Genomic DNA, 23,071 nt, shown 5'->3' with positions numbered 1-23,071 from the left:
GGGAAAGGAAAGGCATCCAGAGCCCATCCCCCTCCTCCAGCATGCATGCGTCATCCTGCCCAAAACTCTCAATCATGGCTTAGGCCCTTCATAATTGACCTAATGGCCTCCACATGGAAGAGAGATAACCAGCAACTATTTCCAGTAAAACAAAGTTTGTTTTTTCCTGGAACAGGAAGAAACAACAACAGACATGAAGTATTTCAATCAGAGCCACAGTTAGCTTTGTAAGAAGAAATAAAAAATACAGATTGTGTGACGCAAGTGTTTGTTTTTTTAAATAAAGAATGCATTGTCCTTCAGTACATTTGTCATCACTGACAGAGCTTGTTCTTATCCATATTTGATTATTCAGATGAGCTAGTGAGGCATTCTCCTCGCCCGTCTCTGGTTGTCTCTTTGCATTTCATCTTGTGCATCCCTTGATTTTCCTTTCCATTATCTCCTCATTTGAAAGACAAAAATTAAGTAGGGCAAGACATTGCAGATGGTACATTGTTTTGTCTATGCGGTCCATTACTGTATCAACTTACAAGAAGATCCAGTAAGAATTTAGCTCCATCTTTAGGCTTCCTGTTGTGCCTCCAGGTTAATCCTGGCACTTCTGTGCCCTTTTTGTTTTTTAAAAACACATCATTTCCCAAAACAGATAGCTAAGTCGGAGTGTTGTGGCTATCTGAGAGAATGACCAGCAGATGTTTACCATTTCTCTCAGAAGTCCTCAGAAAGATCATGTCAGCTGGGACACGTTGGTTCTAGAAAGAAAAACAAGAATTCAATATCACTTCATGACTGTTTACTTTTCCTTCTCCGTCCCTCCACTTCTCCCTATAACTAAACACAACAAGACTTTAAGCTCTGCATGAGCCATATTAGCAACAACCAAGCAGTCGCAAGTCTTCCAGAAAAATCACCCTTTACTCAGCTTTTTACACTAAACACAATAGGTTCATCTGGACTGCTTTGTTAAACAATTCAGGACTTGGATTAAAACTTTAAATGTTACATATGCCAATAAAAGAACTACAAAATGTTTCAGTATGTTCAATGTGAGACTTCTTGAGACCATTATAATTAAAATTTAAAACCCTAAATTAATTAATTCTTGGTTGATCTTTGCTTCACAATCTTCTAAAGGTTGTCACTGCTGCTGGTACAATTTTTTTCCTTCCACTTAACTTTACATCATAAAGCTTGGATACAACACTATTCAGCAATAACCTCTTTCTGGAGGGGATCTCTCTGCTGGACAACTGTCAAAGCAGTCATATCTATAGCTGGGTTTCCATTACAAATGTGCACAAAACTTTGTCAATATTACACTTGTGTCAAAAAAACCACAAAAACATGATTTCACAATAAAGGTGTTTCCATTAAATAAGAAACTTCAACTACTTCCTGATGTCTTTTTCTTTATGGTTTGTGCCAGTGGCATCATCCAGTTGTTGATCATGTGACATGTGATGCAAAAAAAACTGTTTACATGAGAGTTTTTGCAAAATAAACAGGCAGCAAAAAACACATCATCCTACCACCAAAACCTTTAATCAAAAAATAAACGTTTTTTCAAAGTTGCTGTGTTTCCACTGAGCAAATTTATTTTCAAAATGTCAGTAGTTGGATGTCTGAGGACGGATTCATTTCAACAACGCTTATTAATTTACTATAATCACAAGGTTTGCATTTCTGACACCATATTGACTTCCAAATCATAGGTGATGTTTCTCAATCTGCAAATTGAAATAACTGAATTAAAAGACTTGGAAAGGAAGTCTTTTGCCTTTGGCAAAAAGAAAATAAATCATAAATTATAGCCGAAATAAAAAAATAAAAAAAGAAATTTACATCAATACTAACTAAATTGAATTTGTACTCGAACCTCATTAGAGCCATTTTAGGTTCACATCTCTTGTGTAAGTATTAAGATTTGACAGGCTGGGGCTCAGAATTGATCACAAGATTACAAAATCTTTACTAACTCCTTCCCCTTCAGTCGCCAGTGGGGCGCAGATGATTAACAACCCGGCTCGTTATTGGCCGTCACATAAACGGTGACTCAACGGTCCTGAAGGGCCCCAACTATTCACAGATGTTCATCAAAACCTTCAACAAACAATCTCCAACAAACCTTCTCCACGATTATGAGGTCACCCACTTGAATGCCGCTGCTTTTAACCTTCACTGTGCCTGAAAAGCAGAATAAAAGTAAGAGTAGAAAGTTTGTTATATATATCAATACTTTGAAAGTCTGCAGATTGGTTTTACTTTATCAGAATCAATCAGACATTAAGGTATCCTCTGGGTGAACTGTTGTCCTGCATGCCAAAGCAGCTCTCCATGCAGATTTGAAAGAATGTTGTGTGCGGGGGGAGTTGAGCCTTTTTCTCTCATTCCACTTGGAATGAACAGGCAAAATTGTTTGGAGGAGATCACTGACCCTTGAACCGTGCTGTGACCTCTTGGCTTTGCATATGTAAGACATTAAAGTGCATTAATATTGTTATGCATTTGAGCTTGCAGGACTTCACATGAGTGCTTTGAACATTAAAAACAACAAAAAAAAAACCCCTGATGAATCAGTACCGCTTCAATAAAATGTCACTTTTTTATATTTCTTGCATCTATTCTTGTTCCTAAACTTTGGACTTAACAAAACTTGGGAAAACAATGTTTCTTCCTGTGTTAACAAAGTACTGACACCATAAAATTTCTATAAAACCACAAATTATGCGCAGGGGTTGCCATCATGGAGGCAACCAGTCATTGTGTTTACGGCTAAAACAAGCTGCCACATCAAAGAGGCAAAGTGATGGAAACCACAAGAGGTCCCCTGCTTTTTATTGCTGCTACCACTTTATTCCAAGGCCCCTTATGTACACTTTTAAATCTCTGCTTTGAATTACCCACCATTTCCCCTAGCCCCAATAAGTTTTAATAGGACCAACCTCCTACAGTTAGTGGAAGGCACTGATCCAGGGGAACAAATAACAGACAGATATCAGTACAGACAAACATAAGCTGAGCTGTTCAGGCTTCCTCCTCACCTCTTTTTGAAAGCTTGCTGTAAACTTGAGAGTTTACTTCTTTGTCTCGAAGGTAGCACCGTATCTCTTCAATTGCCTCCCTCGTGATGGTGATAAACAAAACAAAACCCTGGACAGGAGAGGGAAATGCCACAATTAGAGGGAGAATAAACAGTTTTTAAAATTCAGTGAAGAGCAGAGCAGCTTAAACAGTATAAACTAACCAGAAAAATGCAGCAAACACAAATAATGTGTGAGGAAATGAAGTGGAGGGACTACAATGATTAACATTTGTTGGAATGCAACATACCAAAGGGACCCAGTAGGTGTGGAGGGCACCTAGGCGTAACTCCTCGACAAATTGAGAGCAGGCCAGTAGCAAAAAGTACAAGTTAAAGAAGTACTTAAACTGATTAAACAGCACCTGAGGACACAGAGCAGAGAGGAGGAACAGTGTGAAACACTTAACATCTACTAAACCACAGTCACTTCTTTTGTCACTGCAGACGCTTGAATTTTTTCACAAGAACCTTAAAAACCTCGGCTTCAGAATCACAGTGAGAAATTCAACTTAGTTGAATATTTACTTGCTTACTTGAAACATTACACAAACTAGTCAAATTCTACTCCAAGACATTCTCTCTTATTAAAAAGTAACTTTTTTTCTTCCCTTTTAACCCTCCATAGCCTGTTTAACAATCAGGCTTTTCCTGCCGATGCCAATTTTACTTGAGCTCTGACTTGTGGCAGAGAAAAGGCATGCTGTGGGTTCTTTGATAGAGGTAGTAGCTTTGAACACAACAGAAGATGGTGAAGATTTATGCATGAAAAGCGTGTTCAATGTCATTTTTGTCAGATTTGAAATTAAAAAATGGGTTAAAATAAAAAGCTGTTGGCTTGTTGTTTGTTTAGACTTAAACATAAAAGTATCACTTTTGTTTATGGCGCTTTGTAGTTGTGAATTTTTTGTTAAGATTGATTAGTGTTTGACCAATCATGAGAAACAATGGAAGGATAAGTGGCCTATTCCATTCTCCAGCTGGTTAAATCAGTTACTCTACTTATGTAATTGTACCTCAACATGTTTACTTTAATATATTAAAGTAATAGAGTCAGTTATTTCATCAGATAAATTATCATTATGCATTTTTGAGAGGTGAATTTAACTGCATTAAGTGATAATAATACTACTCAGGGTGTGAGTACAACATTAAAGATGACAGAAATATTCCAAAAGCATAAAGTTTCTGTGGGCAAATACGGAAACAAGCTTTCATAAATAAAACCTGCAGGTAATATGACAATGTGTTGTTCTTGGAAGAAATGTATTATAAATGGCTGTAAAACAGGAATGTGTGACTTTGAATTTAGTCTTGTGACACTTTCAAAATAAAGCTATAAATATGTCAACGACTTACATATTATAAACAATTCTAATTTAAAATATGTCCCAAAGCTGCTCTCACACTTTTCAACTTTTGACCCACAAAATAACGCAGAAGAGACCCATCACTCAAACCCGCTGGTTGAGTAAGCCACTGTGTCAATAAAACATAAGTATAATGGCAGCACAAACAACATGAATAGCTAATAAATCACTTTTATAGATTTGTAAGAAGGTTTTTTTTTCTTTTCTGGTTCCCTAAGTGAACTGAATTAGTTGAATGCGACTTTATATCCAGACATAACAGCAGAAATCAAAACAACAATATTAGTAACTTAGCAGCAATATGTATCCAAATGTGTTTAATTTTCCATGTTTGTCGCAGACTTTGAACCAGATTATGCTCTTTGTGGGTTGCTAAGCATGTAGCAATCTGGAAATATCTGCTTGTCATCCCCCAGTGTGTGATCCTAAATTTAACACACAGACTCAAGCTTTGCCCACTTTCATTACCACCTCTGTGCAAGATTACAACTAGGAGAAAACTTGTGCATTATGCTGCTGCTCCACGGCATTTCCAGAGATGTGGTCTGGTGGAGCCGGCAGCGCAGCAACCAATCTGCAAAAGCATAAAGCTTGCCATATTTTCCGGAGGAAACAACATCTTGACATGAGACAGAGTAAACAAAAAAGCATCCTGATTTGCAATGCAAAAACTTCTTGCTCTTGTCTTTTGCTTCCCAAACAAATCTGAGCTACTTTCAATTTCAGACGGCATTAACACGCACACAAAAAAATATCTTAAGACAACTGGATGCCCAGAAAGCAAATGAGAATATGCAAATCAGGAAAGGAAAATGCCATAATCCAAAACACAGCTCATAGACTTAGACATAGGAGTCCAAGTCCACATGTCCAAGTATGGCTAATGCAAACTAATAGGCCTCTCTATCAACACCAGGTGTTTGCTAAAGGAGGATTTATTGAGCTTTCCTCTGAGAAAACTACATACAACACAAACGCTGTACTCAGTTCATTATTTAAATGACAATTAATTAAGACAGAACATGAGATCAAAGGTTTAGTGCACTCAATGAAAAATTCCCATTTTAGGTTTTATCTATCTGAACTTTAGTTAGCTTAAGCTTAACCACGACTAGAGTTAACTAGCAGCTGCATTAGGCGACACAAACATGTGTTCTTTGCAGCATTACTAAAAATTTTACAGGTCCTAAAAAGGTTTAAGAGTTGTCTTCAGAGGTATTTAAAAATCCTGAAACAATGAAAATAAAAAATAATCATACATCTGCTGCTCTGAGGTGACCAAAGTGAGCCTACGAGTGACTGAAATTTCCAGCAAAATCTCCAAGAAAAGCTAAAAGAAACAAAAAGATGGAGCACATTTTAGGACTACAAATTCTTTTAAAACATGTCCAACAAGTTGACAGTGAACTCATGTCTGCCTGAAGGAGGTGGGCGAGGTTCAACAGAGGAAAGGTGAAGAGGCGACCTTTGACTGACACTAACCCCAGGAAGGAAGGTGAAGAAGTTGTATTTCTGGTTGTTAATGACATTCTTCGGGTACCGCTGCTCCCTCTTCTCTGGGTGGCCGAGCCACACGGTGCGGGGACGGAAGTCCCCCATGCCGCAGCAACTTGACCATGGGCAGCATCTGAAAGCAACAAGAGAGGGAGGAAAAAACATGATATATATATATAAAAAAAAGGCATCTGCAGCAATCTTCCACATTCATCATAATCTCTCCCTGAAAAAATAGGAAAAATTTGATCTTTAATTTCAGGAAATGTACTCAGTAGAGAAAAAAATTTGGAAGAGAAACAATCATTGCCTGCTGTTCATAAAACCCTGGTCAGCAAATAGGACAGCAATTCGCCTTCTTATATAACACTTCACAAGGTCACTGCATAAAGACGGGGATCTTTGATCATCCCTCTTCCCACAATCTCCTTAGACTGTCCGGAGTCCTGCGTTATTCTAATCAATTCAAAAATACTTTACTAATTTGAATTGTAACTTTACTAAGCACTTTGAATTGCCTTGTTGCTGAAAATGTGCTATATAAATAAAATTACCTTACCTAATTCAAAAGGCAACTACTGACGGTTGTGGCCAAGAAGGATTTCCTGTAGCAGTCTGTATTTCAGTGAGTCTAGAGAAACCTCTGATTGAAGACAGTGTTGTTAACAGTCTGATGAAGACAATGTTCAAGGTTGTTCATGATCCTTTTCATTTCATGAAGAATCCTTTGCACAATCACCTCTAATAATAATAATAATAATAATTACTTCTTATGCAAACTTAACTTAAAAGTTTGCTTTTGAATTTAGATCTGTAGACTGAGGTGGCTACGAAGGTGGTTGATTAAGGGATTTTATTTTTTTTTCACATGTTCCTCCCTTGTTTCATGTCAGACCAAACTGAAGTGTTTGTTGCAGAAAAGCTCATCTCACCTGACTAAACACGCAGTTCGTGTTAAAGTAGCGTTTAGTCAACTCTACATATTTACTTTGGTGACGACAGGAGAGCAAAGGCTTTTTCCTGTCATGACTCAAAGAACCAGCTGTTATGTACATAGTATCTAAAGGTTCCTTTGAAGACTGTGTTAAAGTGACTGAAAAGAGGAAACAAAATTTCAGTACAGCCACATTTTGTAATTATTTGACAAATGTTAACACCCATCTCATTAAACCGATGAGTTCAATCTGATATGACTGAATTATGACACTGAAAGATTCAACCATTTCAAAACGCTCCTCACTCTAGTTCCATGAAACTCTACTCAAGAGATGACTGTAAATGAAAAGTAGGATTTTCTTACAAGCGCCGTTTATGGGGTAAGATTTTACTGCTTGTAATTTGTTTTGACCCTTGAAAATACGGCGGTTTTGTTAATAATAGCCCAACAAAACAACTCTGGTTCCAGGAAAAGGGTCCTGCAGTAGAAACACACCTATAAGCCCTTGTCTGGTCCTTGCGGTCAATAGCTAGGAGAAACAGGCTTCTGTGCCACATCGTATTTCTTCCCCAGGGGAAACAGGAAACCAGGGATTACTTCTCAGAAGTTTCTGAATGTTTCCCTGGGAGATTTGGTTAACTAATACAAAATTAATTTATTTTCAGGCTTTTTCTGAGCTATACCACCAGAAAAAACTTGGAAGTGTTCACATCATCATTTACAATTCAGAGAAACTCTCACCGTAAATGCTCCACTGTTTGTAATGTGTACCTTACTCCACCCAGACACATGCAGAAGGAGCAGCGCTGAACTGAGCTAAGAGCCATGTAAATAAATATTAACCTTATCTGCAGAAGTAAGGTCATTTCTCACTATCAAAACAAAGATTATGACCCAAGCTTGCATGTCTTTAACCTAGTATAAGTAACAGATCTTGTGAGATATCAAACAGACTATAAAATATGAATGACTGTGATGCATTGCGATGTAGTTCTTAATCTTAAACTACTGACAAATTTTCTACCAAATAGTTTAGCAAATAAAGGCTATGCGACTAGGTGTGAACCAATTTATGTGTCAACCGATTTATTTCTTATCTGCCTTGGCAAAAGTCTAAAGATCAACCACTGTCCTCTTTGGCTCTGCTAACCTAAAGTTTAAGTCTTAAGCCAGACTTTTTCTCTTGAAGAAGTCTAGGTTTCTTCCTGTTAAAAGGGAGTCTTTCCTCTCCACTGTCGCTACATGCATGCTCAGTATGAGGGATTGTAGCCAATGACAAAACATAATTATCCCGTTGCTACAAATTCATCCAGGAGTGACTGCTGCAAGTCAGTGGATTCATGCGATCTGATGGGTTTCCTTAGAAAATGTTTTGACCAGTCAGAATAAACTGAAATTGAATGCATTGTTTAATAACATTTTGCTTTGTAAAGTCCCTCAAAAACTGAATTGAACTGTATTATAACCTACAATGCTGTATTGGCTCACCAAAGTTTGTCTCTTTTTGGTAATAGTTACTCCATGTTTGTCAATGTATCATAACAAAACAACACCATTAACTCCCTGAAACTGAATTTACAGATAACAGTTTATAATAAAAAAATGAAACATATACAGATCATTTAAAGTGGAGAACTGGTGATGGCCTTCTTTATTATGTACTTATTACCATGCAAGGACACATTTTATCACACCAACAAGATTCTGCTGTTAAAGATAAACTCACAATCAGTAAGTAGGATGAGTCACTGGCTGAACTCTTAACTGTCCCCCCCTCAAAACACTTGCATGTCTATGACAGTTAAGGGGCTAAAACAACGCCTTTACCAGGTGTAATGTGCAGCTTTTAAAGAAGTTACTGCAGATAGAGACAGTTTCAACTGCCAAGGCAGTTTCAAAATGGAGTCAACACGTTTGTCGAGCAGAGCAGCTCTGACTGCATTGCTTAGAATATGGTCAGTACTGCAGCCAGCGCATGAATGAGGACAAATCACACGTTACTGGACAAACGGCACTGATGGTGAAAAATAAACTGTAAGAGAGAGTTGAAATGTTGATTTTTGGCAGCCATCAAACTGTTAGGCAAGAACAAAGACTTTGATCAGAGGTTCACTCAGAATGGCTGTAAGACTGACCGTTACAGGAAGTCCTTTCTGTCCACCACTATCATCATCTACAACTGTTTGAAGAAACTTCAATAATATGAGTTACAAAATTTAATTTAATTTTGTATATTTTAACTGAATTAAATAATCTTTATGTTTTAGATGACAGACACATCATGTAATGACTTCTACTAATCCACAGTCTTCAGATTTATGTCTATATTCTGTTGAAGTTTGTTGTTTTACTATTTGTACTTTTAAAGTATTTCATAGTACATCTCGTGCATTTATGAGTTATGCACTTAGAGGTGGTCAAGGCAAAAATCTGAGTTTAAGGTTGTTTCTATGGTGAATGTCAACATCAAGAAATCAGGAAAGCCAAAAGCAGATATTCCATAAATATGTTCTATCATTTAAGGTTGAAATTAGTTCAAAAACGGCAGAATTTATTGAGTATTATTAGATTTGTGTCCTTCAAGAAATAGAAAATGGCAAGAACGCTGAAGAATAAAAAATTCTCCATACATGTTCACAACTGGAAAATTATCAAATACTTTTTTTTATGTTCAAAGCACCTCGTTTCAGCTTTGCTCTACAAATAAAAGCTGAATGTGAAAAATTGTGGAAACATTTTGACACACCATTCTAAACCTCCCTGTCGTTGTTTGTGTGGGTAGCTAGCCTGATGCACCAGGCTGAACAAGCCTTTTCATTTACTGATCAGCCATTCACTGATTTAATGCAACATTTTCCATGGCTCCATCTTTCAAAGTCTTTGTATTTTCAGATTAATTCACAGATATACATCACCATGACAGCCTCATCAGTCTGTGGGCAGCATGTCAGCACTGCCTCCTGCTTCTCCATCATCAGTAATGGGGCCTGCCCTTTTTAGATGCGCTACAACAATGAATAATCTGATAAAGAATAGCTTTGATGAATTGTGAACTGGAGACTATTTTTAACGAATTAGACCTGCTTTTTGTTCTTTAGCAAGACAAAAGTGATGTTAGCCGAGCAAATATTGACATGGGCGTCAAATGCACTTGCTACAAGCGCTGCACCCCGGAACAAGGATGTCTCTCGTGGAGCTTAGCTAACGCTAGCCATTAAAGTGCAACAATGAATAGCGACATGTTAAATGTAAGCATGAATGACTCTTTTAGCCATTTTAAACCACTAAAAACAAGAGAAATTGGCTTAGGTTCAGATAGGTCTCGGACACAATGTCGATGCGGAGGTGTAAACAATTTACGGTACAACAGGAGAACCCGACAAGTACAAAAAAACAACAAAAAACATAACATTAAGATTACGGCGCTGTCCAACGCCCTTACCCATTCCTGTTTTTACTGTCGTGTCTCTTCTGTCGCCGCACCGGTTGAAGGGGAATACTGTCGGTCATTCCTGCGGCTCCCCGGAACGGGTAGGCGCTGGAAGAAGTCAACCTGGTTGTAGCGGTTCCAGCCTGGGCGGAGGCTGCTAGCTGTCACTCAGGACGGTGCGTAGGGTGGCGGTGCTGGGGACAGAGACGGCCCGGATGTTTGGGGACAAACAACCGGTCGGAAAGAGGACGTGACTATATTTATAATGCTATTTAAACATGATTAGCTTTTTTTTTTTTAAATGAACAAACACAAACTAGTAACTTATACTGGTTAATATTTTTCGTGTTGTTTTTCATTTTTGATAATTAAAAAAAAAGACTAGATCACTTTGGATACATCTTTAAGGTATTGGCAGCATCAATGGTGGCCAGCGACAGATGTTTTCAAGCCTTTATTTCTGTTAATTATTATTTTCTGTAATTAAAGCATGACATTTAAGAGTTGAATATTATATTCTACCTATAAAAAAAAGCATAAAAACATGTTTACCACAGAAATATGGCCTTAATGTAAGTTTATCTGCTTAAAAGTTGCCTTTTTCAAAAGGTACTTTTAATCTGACAAACAAGCCTCATTGGAATACATATACTAATTTATTGAAAAAGACTGTAAAGGCAGAGCTACAGTTAAATGGTTTAGAAGGAAGTTATTAAATTCCTACCTGGACCAGGATGGCTGCAGACCACAATAAAATAAATAAATGCCTAAGGTTGCAAGAAAAAACATAATTGAAAGAAAGTCATAAAAAGTCTAGCTGACAATTTGCAGTATAAAAATAGGTCTCAGAATCAAACTTTTTGCCAAACATAAACTTTTTTTAAACACCGTTGTCTCCCAAAGGTGAATAGTTGTGGCAATATCGTGCTACAAGGATGGTTTTCTTGAGACAGAAAAAAGCTGGTCAGAATTAATAAGCTTATTAAAAATGTGAAATGGTGCCCCTTGGAAGAAAAGCTGTTACAAGCTAAAAAAACAAAAAAACAAAAAGAAGACATGAGACTGTGGTCAGTGTTCACCTGCCAGTGATATGAAAACCCTAAACATGGAGTCAGAAGTATCATGAAAAGATTTAGTTCAAAGTGTATGCTGCATTCAAATAATGCTTTGGAATTTCTGTTCACAAATTCTTTCTGCACTACTGGACTGAGCTTAAGATGTCATGCAGAGAAGAATGGGCAACATTCCCTGTATGTGTGTAAACTTAATAGAAACATGCAACTGTAAAAGTTAAATTCTGTTGACTCAGAGACCTTCAACTATGGATAATTTTCATTCCACTTCATAATTGTTCACTGCTTTGTGTTAGTCCAACACATAAAATTACATTTGTGGGTGTAACATGACAAAATGTGAACAAAGTTAGAGGATGAATATTATGTAATTGAAAATTACTAAAACGTGGGTGGATTAATAGTAAGTGAAAAATTACTAAGGCAAAGTTTCAATATTCCGTGACTACAAGACTTCCCAAAGCTCACCTGGATCTGTGGCCTGAAGGTGGCTGGGTGTGTTGAACACCCTGAGCATTAATTATAAATCCACAAAGCAACAGGTGCAAACATTTATTAATGTAAATCAAACACTGGGTGACTGTACACTTTTGTTGCAAAATGCACCATTTGTATAATGAGTAATGCCTACAATAATTAAATTTGCATGCCACCACTTTGACCTGAGCGTTGCGACATTTGCAGAGGCGAACTAGTCTTTGTTATCATGATTTAGGAAGCCACCACTATGGAAATCAGCTTTGGCTTTCATGATTCCATCCTGTATAGTGTTTCAACTATGCATGACACCTGGTCATTCTTCATCTTATGTGTACTTTTCTTTGCACATCATGGTTGATTTTGATTTTCTTTTAAACAAGGCTTTGTAATCTATATTGCCCATGTCAAAAACAGCAATCCATCTCTGAAAAACAAGACATACAGTAAACAGAAAATCTCTATAGCTCTCGACATCTGCATTGATTTGGTGTTTATACAAACTACATCATTTCTAAAGTCTCCCTCCCACTTGTCCACAAGAATTGCTTGGTTCCTTTAAGGTCAATTATGCAAATGATTGCCTCATTTAAAACTGCAGAGGAAGTGGCCAATGTACAGTTGACACAAAATGGACTGCATGCTTCGGTTGTGGATGCAAATGGGTTTTCGTTGAGAATGCAAAATGCCACTGGATTAATGATGGTGGGAAATGAGAATTAGGAGAAAGGATTTCACTATAGAGTCTGCTGAAGGTGAATTGATGTAAATTAGGGATTTATGTGAATGTTGGGCATTGTTGGAGTCAAAAATTAACCTAAAGCTCAGCCGAGTTCTTGTGCTTGCATGGCACAAAATAGGAAGTAACGCTACCACCGAGGTAGCCAACCAGGTTGGTTAGTTTTGGAAAAAAAGATGACAGGAAAAGTGTCAAAAAAAGTCACCCTGATTTTATTCTTCAAAAATCAGAAAACATTTAGCTCAAAGAAACCGAAAGAAAAACACACATTTACACTGTAAACAGGACCAAATTGGCTCCACGTTGCTTGAACTGTGGAAGCAACTTGAGAACAGGTTTGACATGGTTTACTTAAAGAAAGGCACAACTTGGCAAATGCATATCGATAAAGGAATGAACAGCAGGAGCCTACAAAGTACTCGGACCAGGCTGAGTTGTGTAAAGTGTCCAGTGATACATTCATTACTGTTCAACTCAGCAGGTTGAGAGTGAAGATTTCCATAGCATACACAGGAAGAAAATATACAGAACGTTGCATTGAGTGTGAGGGGCTCTGAGGGACAACTAATATCGAAATGAGGTAGAAACTTACCCCTAAACTCAAGCATTTGGTATCATAAATAAATAAATTCTGCTACAAACTGATAAGAAAAAGGAAGAAAAAAGGAAATCTTGACCGTTAGTTTGGATCATTGCGGAAAGAAAGGTCAACAAAAATGACAATTTGTCACCTCTTCATTCAATTACAAGCGAAGTGAAATGTAAAAGCAGAACCTGAAATAAAGTGCAGGTATGACAACACTAAGCGTAAGACGGCTTTCTGAGCTCAGCCTACTAAATGTGCCAATGTAACTTTCAGAGCAGAGTATGTGGGTGAAAACCAACTTGAGTAAACTATGAAAATATTATGAAATGTATGCCACACTACACCGGGAAACACCAATTCTTTCAGTCTAAGAGTATTTGTAACAATCCAACAGTGCCTTAAAATGCAGGTTTAGTTCAGATCAGGCACTTAGATATATGAATCAACATCGGTAACTTGGCACCAATACAATAAAAATGCATTTATAATCTACAATCTAAAACTGTAGAACTTTGATTTATTTTTATATGAAGACCAATCTGATCAAAGGCCCTTCACAATGAGAAAAAGTTAATGACAATTATCACTAGAAAAATGTACAATGTCATAAAACCTATGGCACACAACAGAAGGGAAAGTAGTCCTAAATGATACATATAGTTAGCCATAGTATTAATTCTAAACACTGAGACCATGCCCTGCCCGGTCAGACTGGGGTCCTTAAAATTCACGTCCTTTAACTTTTCCTACAAAAGTCATAATCCTTCAAGAGGTTCTCAAGGAGACAGTCTGAGTTAAAGCAAGTTTCAAGTAAGTCATACATTCAAACTTCTGGATAGACAGCAAAACAAATAAAAGTCACATGAGAAAATACCCGCATATGTGTTCATATAAAATAAAAAAATCCTACAGTAGTAATAAATCAAGTTAAGCTTAACACTCAAGAATCATTGAGATCAGGAGGGGAAAGAAAGTCTAGATTAAATGTAAAACAAAATAATCTCTCAGCTAATCCAGATGGAATTCTGAAAGTTTTTTTTCTGAACATTGATTGTACCTCATTCAAATATAAAGGGACACATTTGCAAATTGCAGAGGGATGGGAAGGGATTACCTGCTGATTTAAAAAAAAAAAAAAAAAAAAAAAAAAACTAGTTAACTGCAATTTTGCCCTCCTCCATGAAATGTGGAAACTGTGACTTTGGCACACTTTCTGAACTGTTTTTTTCTATTTCAGCCATTGCGCCGGGCAAGCCTGAGTGAGATCCATCCATCTTCAAGAGGCCTCCGGTAGAGCCAATCAGTGGTCCCCCGGCAGGGCTCCCAGGCAGCGGGATGCCGCCTCCTTGAATGACTGAAATTTCATTGGTCTTCATGGTCAAGCCACCAGTGAAGGCAGCAGCAGCGTACTGGTTCCAGATAGACGGGTCAAAGCTCATCTGTGGCGCACCCAGCTCTTTGGGTGCCTGTAACATTTCTGGGAGAATCTTGGCTTCAGAGCCCATTGCCATTATTGCCATGGGATTGTCCAGGGAAAGGCGCTGGCCACGGCGAGATGAATTGTTCCACATGTGGGTGCCAATATGTACCTTTAAAAAGAGAATAAATGACCTAGTTAAAAGTCGATACCCAAAATTGACTTCAGCAATTCCCAAAAACCCTCTGAAGACTTACTTTCAGGTTTCCCTTTGTGGTGAAAGCCCTGCCGCAGATGTTGCAAGCAAATGGCTTCTCCCCTGTATGCGTGCGCTCGTGGATCTGCAAAGCACTGGCCGATGAAAAGTTCTTGCCACAGGCATTACATATGTGCTGTTTGGTGGATCGCCGAGGTGCCGTGGAGATGGAGGAGGGTACAGCTGTGCCCTGGGGCATTTGGGAGCTGAATAATCCATGAGGGCCCAGAGGATTTTCAGGTGGAATCTTCATTTCTAGGCTGCCCAAACCTGGAGGAATCTTCATAAAAGGCATGTTGCTGGGAACTGTGAATGCAAAAGACAAGAAAAATTAGATCAATACACTGTTATATGACAGCTTCCAACATTTAAACATGGTTAAAACTCACCATAGTCCCCATTTGTAAACGGGATGCCGGGTTCTTCTTTAATCACTTTGGTATTAAAGCTGCTAGAAGCTGTGAGGTCAAGGGCTCCACTTGACTCGCCTCCATCTTGTGGTCCATCAGGTTCTTGTTTTGTCAGACTGCGAGTAAATTCATCACCTGCTGCCTCAGGGGACTTGCTGCTGATGTTCATTGGGGAAGAGGAGTGAAACGACACGGCTGAGTCAGAAATGGCTGGGCTTCGGCCGTTCTGATACTCCTGTTCTTTCTGAACTGGCGGCGAGCCTTTGGGTGTTCCCTCACTTTCTGAAGCGGTGCTGCTCTGTCGTTTCAGGACGAGGGCAGAGGTGATATTCTTCAGAACATCTAGGCTGGAGAACGGTAAAGGGGCTGCAAGATTTTGCGGATGCTCTTCAGTGGCAGATGGGAGAGAGTTTAAGGAGTCAGTCAGCTTCTGGGAGTGAAGCTCTGGTTCATGACCTTCCATGGTTCCTTCAACACCACTGTTATCCACAGACTTCTGCTCTGGTATGGATGGCTCCATTGCTTCTGTTGCTTCATACTGGATTTCTGGCATTGGAGTGTTGGGGATCTGCCCACCCATGTGCATACGAATGTGCTGCTGCAGAACTACAGCATTTGTGAACTTCTTCTGGCAGATGGGACACGAGTGTTGCATTTTAAGTGGAGTGTTGGCTCTATGCACTCCATAGTGAGCCTTGAGGTTACCCTTTGTTGAGAATGCACGGCCACAGATCTTGCACTTGTATGGCCTTTCACCAGTGTGTGTGCGGTAATGCATTTTGAGAGAGCTCTGACAGCTGAGCACCCTGTGGCAGATCACACACTCATTGGGATCGTTGGTCCTCTTTTCCAGCCCATCCACCATTTGCTGAAGTTTTGCTGTTCCAGAGCTTGGTTCGCCTGGAAGGGGACCACCATTCATGTGATGGAATGCACCAAGCATTTCTTTAGCCTCCTTGTGATTTGGATCAAGTCCCGGGTCTCGACCAAACACTGTGGAAATGCGTGGGGAACTATCACTCGTCGATGGGCATGGCTTTTGAGAGAACGGCTCACTCCCAAAGCCATCAAACATGGGTTTGAATCCTGGTATTGGCTGTGGATTGAACCCAGCAGCAGCTGGATGACTTATGACAGGTTTAGTTTCTGTCAGATTTGACTCGTCGATGGGCACAGACATACCAAAAGGAATGCCACTGCTGGTGGGAATACTGTCGAGATGCTCTGGTACAGGATGGGGATTCATACTGATGTTAGGATATTTATCTTTATGTCTCTGGAAATGCACTTTGAGGTTTCCTTTGGTTGTAAAGCGGTTTCCACAGATGTTACACTTGAAAGGCCTTTCTCCAGTGTGAGAACGGAGGTGAATCTGGAGGGCACTGTCATTGCCAAAGCTTTTTCCACAGTATTTACACTTGTGCTTGAACAATAATTCCCCATTCTTTGATTCTGATGGGAGGGTTAGTATCTTTGCTTTTAGCTTTTTAGAAGGGTCAATCCCTGATTGGATACCATTAAAGTTGCTAGGGAAACTCATGACACCTGGAGACTGGGGAAGCAGTGGTTGTAAACGACTCCCCAGATCCGGAACACCCTTCAAAATGTCCGTTTTAGAGGCCGGCGGTCTCAAACCTGCACTAAGAGAGTTAGGAATTCCAGTGGGAAGAGGTAGTTTACCTTGCTTTACTGACTCCATGGTAAGGCTCTGACTGCCAGTCCTTTTGCCTATCAGAGCTGCTGCTGCAGACAGCTGTTGAGACAAGTGTGCACCCAGAGCTTTGAGGGGATCCATTGCTGTACCCACTGATGGCTGCAGACCCTGTGGGGTCATCATGGCAACCTGGATTCTAATCTGTTCAGTGAGCTGGATTTGCTGTAACTGCTGTTGCTGAAGGCACACTAGCTGCTCCAAGATGATGGGGATAGCTTGAAAGACATCCTGTGGCAAGGCCTGGGGTGCATTTGAAGAATGCTGGGAGACAGCCACTTTAGTATCAGGCAAGGTTTGAAGAGTGACATTTGAATCTTGGATTTTAGGTGAAGGCTGGAACGCTCTCTCAGGACTATTGGACATCTCTTCTTGATCCTGATGTGCAGAATCCTCTGCATTCATGCTCAACTCTTCCTCCACCCCTTCAAGTTGGTCTGCATTGGAATGATTGCTTGACTGACCATCGTCATGGTCACTGTTCAGGCCTTCAGGAGACCCTTGTGAATATTCCTCAGGTACCTCATTGTAATCTCCCTCTTTCATGATGACAATGTGCTGACTTTTAGTGCAATTTTTTTCATGCTCGAGAAACTCTGCTTCGTCAAAGTATTCTGCACAACACTTTTTGCAGACTTTGGTTTCATCCATCCTTAGCCTTTTTACATCATTTTCTGCATCTTCAGCTTGATCATCTCGAGGAATACCTTCAAGTAGAGAACATGAGATTTACATGAATGCACTTTATATAGCCTTGTTTGATAACTAAACAAATTTTCATTTTTAAAAATGGGCAATAATTACAGAAAACAACAACAAAATATCTTAAAATGTCATAGCATCACAGCAGTTAAAAGCATATTTGCCAAGTGTCCACAGGACCAGTAGAGGGCAATCATCCACCTTTGATAAAACAAAGCCTAAAAGACAAAGAAGCAGGAGATTGTTCTCACTTAGTTCTCTTCAATTTTTTAATTAAAATTGCTTAAATAAAGAAAAAAATTTTTTTGGGCTCACTTCTAATGCCAAAAAAATACAACTACTTATTTTATGTTCTACAAAATAAGTATCCAACAATGCAAGTATGCATTTACAACCCCATTAACTACTTCTTTACACACAAGGACAGACTGACTGTTTTTTAAAGTGTGCATTTTAATTTATCTGTTGACCGAGGGGCCATTTCACAACTGGGTGCATTGTTAAATGCAAATGCTCCCAAAGAAAGAAGGCAAACCACCTGTTTGAATTTGCTCACTGAAACTTTTGGCCTTGTTAATTGCTCACCAGGAGGCACTGAAGCGGTGTCATGAAAAAGAAAAAAAAAAAAAGAAAAGAAAAAACTCAAACTGGTCCAAGAGGGAGTAGTGAGTGTGGTTTCCCACATTATACAGTTAGACCGCTCTTAACTTAAGCGGCGAAAACACCTGCGAATTGACATCATGTACAAGCGTGCGTGGCAATCTTTGAATGAAACGAATATTTATCCACTATAAGCCACATTTACGAGAAAGAAGCAGCAGTTCAGCAGTTGACGGCGCATGACCTGTTTCTGATCACCTTTGCTGGGATCTGACACGAGGTCAGACTCAAAATGAATGGGAGCAAACGCACAAATCTTCATTCAAATCAACATTCTGTTGCAGAAAAGCTCATCTTATCCATCTTAACTTCAGTTTCACAAATCTAAAAAAAAGGTAATAAGTGCGATTGCAACGGAGCTTGCATATGGCAACACCGAAGGAAAAAAAAAAAACGCACCCCCACCCAGTCTCCACAAAAAAGGCGACTGCTGCTCCATCCCCCACCTCTCCGCATATGTACTAAAGGAAACAGTCATGCATTAAACTGGGGGATTTATTGCCTATAGGTCAGCTTACACCAGAGTCACATTTCATACAGTTTTTGGATACCGTTGTCTGAAATATGGGCATGAAACATATTTGGAAACAAGTAAAATTCAATAATTGTGTAAAATGCATGACTACAACTGAATAATAAGCTTACAAAACCACAACCGTTGGCAACTGTTAAAAAGCAACGAGGAAGGACGAAACTGCGCAGTAACCCCCTTAAAAAAAAAGAAATCAATGACAGATTTTTAGATTACTAAAACTGCAAATATTCTTTTAAAAAAGTCCGAATTTGCAACCTAATTGGATGGATAAAAAACATATAACGAACGAAAAATAAGAGGATTAATATTTCACAAGCACACTAATCTGACTCAAATTAATGTTACAATTTTAACTCCAATGAGAGGCAGTTGCTCTGAGCTACACAAAAAGTTACAAGCAAGCGACTTAAGTCGGCCGCTTCAAAGAGCAAAAACTTACAATGCTGCATTTTGAAGTCGCGAGACACCTGTGAGCGTGCCTGTATGTGTTCAAAATTATTTTCCAACGAGACTCTTCCCACGACCACGGCTAAGTTTAGGCCAACCTCAACCAAGTCAAAGGGCCAGCAACAGGTCACAGTGCGAGAGGACAACGTTTGGTTTTTTTTTTTCCCTTTCTGTCTTTCTTTAAAACAAATCCAACTCTTCGAGCTTGGAAAAAAAAAAGACAGTGGAACTCGTTCATAAAAGGAGCGAGTTTGGTGCCCCAGTTTCCTCCGCTTATCTCGCGTGTAAAACTCACCAGTTCCCACTGAGCCGGGCTCGTCAGAGTTGATGTGCTGCGGCTTTGCTTGCTTGCGCCTCGACATGGTGCAACCATCAGGGGCAAAGAGTCGCAGGCAATTTTCCTCCTCTTCTTCTACAAATTCTTCGCCTTGGAAAAATTAACCCCCCTCCAGTAGAAATGCGCATGTCAACGTGATTATTATTATCAATAATGCATTGCGATTTATCGCAGGCCCCCGACAGCTGATTGGCTCCAGTCCAAGCGCTCACACATTATTCAAATCCGCTCCCTATTGATGAGCCGAGCGGTGTGGCCGAAGGGGGCGTGGGGAGGCACGCTAGTGGCCGGGCGGAGGGTTGGAGGCAGGGTTAATAATATCCAACTTCTCGGTCTTGTTTTTCCTCCTTCATGAAATATGTAGGGTACTGTAACACAGGCCAGTCGAGTCTCTTCATTTTAAATGGCCTTCAGCTTACAGCGTTTAAAAAGTGGACATTACTCCTTCCCCTAACGCAACTAAAATTACCACCCAATTTGTGGGGGCTCGCTCGTCTGACCGCTGCTCCTCGTGTTAAAGGTTTTAACACGAGGAGCAGTTTCTCACTGAAACGTGACACAACAGTTGCATCATGAAGTACTCATGCTAAACTCAGCTAATGATGGGTATGCACAACATATAATATGGTATATATATTAAATAAAATACGAAAAGATTGCTCAAATGCAAACATTTAAATTATAATTACAGTGCGACAAAAAGCATCTCCTATCAATGCAAAGATATACAGAGATATACATCTTTTTTATATATTGCATTAACACATCAAAGTTTAATTTACTGGGATTTTATTTGATAGACTAACACAAAGTTATAGTTGCCAAAATCTAAAAACTGTGCTGCTAATTAGTATTGAGGAAATTTACTCAGAATTGAAATCCAGGGCTCTAAGAAGTCACTAAATTAGTATCCAAAGTCCACCTATTAGAAATTCAGCAGTTCTATGAAGTAAAAATACAAAGAATACACAATTTAAATGATATATGACCAACGTGCCACGGTAATACTGAAATAAAACATGAGTACAAAAGACTTGAGATAGGGGTGGCAGGAAAATGACCCAGAGCTCACCCAGAGCTAAAATGAAATAGTTTAGATCAAAGTGTATATTGATTTCTAAGAATCTTCAGTTAAAGTCCAGTCTTTAATCAATATGAGAATGTGACAAGATTTGAAAACAAATGGCAGATGACATCCATCTAATCTAACTGATGTTGAGCAATTTGGGAGAGAAGAATGGGCAGAATTTGCATTCATCATTTTCCTTCAAATGCATATGAAAGATGCCTAGTTTCTCTAGGCATTAGTTCCAATCATGTAGTCAAAGAAGGTTTATGAAAAAATGTGCCAAAACTACATTTGCATAAACAACATGTTCATCTATAAGATGTACGTATGTTAAAATCATTAGAACTCATAAGCAATTTATTTATACTTTGTCATTTTATTGTGCTTCTACCTTTGAGTATAGAGAAATTCACATGTAAATACAAACAAGGAAGTGCGCTAAAGCTCTGATTGTGTTTGGTGAGATATTTGTTCCAGTTAATTCAGTTTAAGCTGGCTTCATGCATGCTTTGTTCTTCAGAAATGGAGGTTGGATAAATTCTGTTGGCCCTGCTTTACATCCACATTGTTGGCTCAGTTTGTGCGCCTAAAGCATTCCAGGAAGTTCACTGCAAAACACTAGGGAGAAACAACAAAGAGAGGGGTGCCATTATTAATGTAGCACCTCATGCATAGGACAGTAAGCAAGACAACCTACCAGCAGTCACATTTCAAGAACTATAAGCTAAAAATCCTGATGAGTTCAGTGCAAACAGAGTAAAAGGTGGTCATATCTTTCTGGTTTCTCAATGATAGTTTTCAGACAGGATTTATTTCTTTTTTGGATTGTGATTTTCTCACCAAGCTTTGAAAACTGTGGAGACAGGAAGGCTCACTGAAGCGAAATGAAATGCAAAAGGTTAACAGGAGAAAAGGGGAGTGCTACTATGGAGCAGCATTTTCCCAAACATCATTCAAGCGGAAGGCTTTAAACAATTTTTGAATGCACATCAGAAAGAATTCTGCAAAGACAATAGTTTATTTATGGGATCTTATATGGATCATAATTCGCACTGTTACTGTTGCAACTGTTAGGATCCTGTTGTTTTACACCTTTCAAAATAAAAAATTAGGGGTGCAATGATTACAATTTTCTGTCTGATTGCCAATCACCAGTCTTTAAAAAGCCTGGTTACCAATTTCTTTTGTCTGAAATGTCATTAAATATAGCAAGAAAGTTGCCGGGTTGGCAACAGTGGGGCAACTATTGTTAGCTTCAAAAGTGTAGACATGATCTGGTGGGCCAGTCTGTCAGTCAAACCTCGTTCACAGCAGAGCAAAAAGGGGTTAATTTTTCGATAAGATTGGGCAATAAGATCTCCCGATCTCCCAAAATTAAGGAAATCCGTGCTGATCAGTCAGTCCATCCCTGTTAAAAATCTTTAAGTTGTTGTGACTAACTGGAGAATATTAGACACTGCCTCTGGATTTAGTATGTGAGGTTTGATTTGATTATTTGGATTTTGCATTTAAACACAAGACAATTATGAAGCTGGATTGACCAAGTTGGAAAGAAATGCGCCGTTCAGAGGAACGTAAAACATCGAGGCCAAGAGTATGACCTGAAATGAACTTCTGTGAGTACAGTTGAGGTAACCTCACACATATGTGAGATTGGCCCTTTTTCAAAACTTGAAATGCCTAAGCATGTGTTACATGAAACCACAGCTGATAAGCAGGAGACAAAGACACGCCAATATATTCAGATAAACAAATGTTCTTTGAGGGTCTGGCTGAAGGTGAAAAAGAGGGGAGTGCTGTCTAGACAGTTTATTGCCCCAATAAGAAGCTACACTTGAATAAAGCGTTTCTTCTGTGTTCAGCCCAAACAAGTCAAACTGTGCACAGTCGTAAAGCTGCAGTTGTGGGAACCAGACGGCATGTCAGCTGTGACAGCAGCTACCTCTTTTGGAAATTGGGTAATTACAGATAAAATAATAATAATAAACTCAATATAATGACTATAAAAAAAAATTAAGTTACAACTTTTTACTTTGTCGCTGAGATCAACTTTGAAGTGGTTCACTTCCAGACCCACTTTTTGGATGTTTTTAACCTGTCAAGAACATACATTTATATATATATATATATTTTTTTTTTGTTGTTGACGCTGTCATTCTTTTAACAATTAAAGTTTTACTTGAAAGCCACCCAGTAACAATAACTCCCATCCTTTTGATTCCTTGTTTGCTGTGACATTTGGACCTTCTCTCTTGTGTCATGTGTGTCTGACTTTACGAGCAAGACCTCTCAGCGGACGAACAATAGGACCCCGGCACTTGCTGAGGAATTGGGGAATT

At 39.1% G+C, this 23,071-nt stretch overlaps 2 protein-coding genes across 2 annotated transcripts in view; both read right to left on the bottom strand.

Moving 5' to 3' along the window:
* Window positions 1-10,523, bottom strand: part of atp9a (ATPase phospholipid transporting 9A) — a 40,081-nt gene extending 29,558 nt beyond the window's left edge. The window contains exons 1-6 of the mRNA XM_008414566.3: window positions 10,326-10,523; window positions 5,935-6,079; window positions 3,334-3,447; window positions 3,045-3,153; window positions 2,129-2,187; window positions 704-755 (exon numbers count right to left, since the gene is read on the bottom strand). Of these exons, the coding sequence (XP_008412788.2) occupies window positions 704-755; window positions 2,129-2,187; window positions 3,045-3,153; window positions 3,334-3,447; window positions 5,935-6,079; window positions 10,326-10,393 (547 nt within the window). The 5' untranslated portion in view covers window positions 10,394-10,523. The remainder of the gene's footprint in view (window positions 1-703; window positions 756-2,128; window positions 2,188-3,044; window positions 3,154-3,333; window positions 3,448-5,934; window positions 6,080-10,325) is intronic.
* Window positions 10,524-12,797: 2,274 nt separating this feature from the next.
* On the bottom strand, window positions 12,798-20,810 carry sall4 (spalt-like transcription factor 4). The gene is made up of 4 exons (XM_008414564.3): window positions 19,622-20,810; window positions 15,251-17,689; window positions 14,863-15,167; window positions 12,798-14,777 (listed from the first exon to the last, which is right to left on the bottom strand). The coding sequence occupies exons 1-4, from the start codon at window positions 19,686-19,688 to the stop codon at window positions 14,340-14,342; spliced, it is 3,249 nt and encodes a 1,082-aa protein (XP_008412786.2). The 5' UTR covers window positions 19,689-20,810; the 3' UTR covers window positions 12,798-14,339.
* Between the last annotated feature and the right edge of the window lie 2,261 nt (window positions 20,811-23,071).

Source organism: Poecilia reticulata, chromosome 7 (genome assembly GCF_904066995.2).
Source record: "Poecilia reticulata chromosome 7, P_reticulata-male-v2, whole genome shotgun sequence".
NCBI lineage: Eukaryota > Metazoa > Chordata > Actinopteri > Cyprinodontiformes > Poeciliidae > Poecilia > Poecilia reticulata.
Note: the sequence above shows the minus strand (reverse complement) of the source record. Positions and strands in the feature narration are given on the sequence as shown.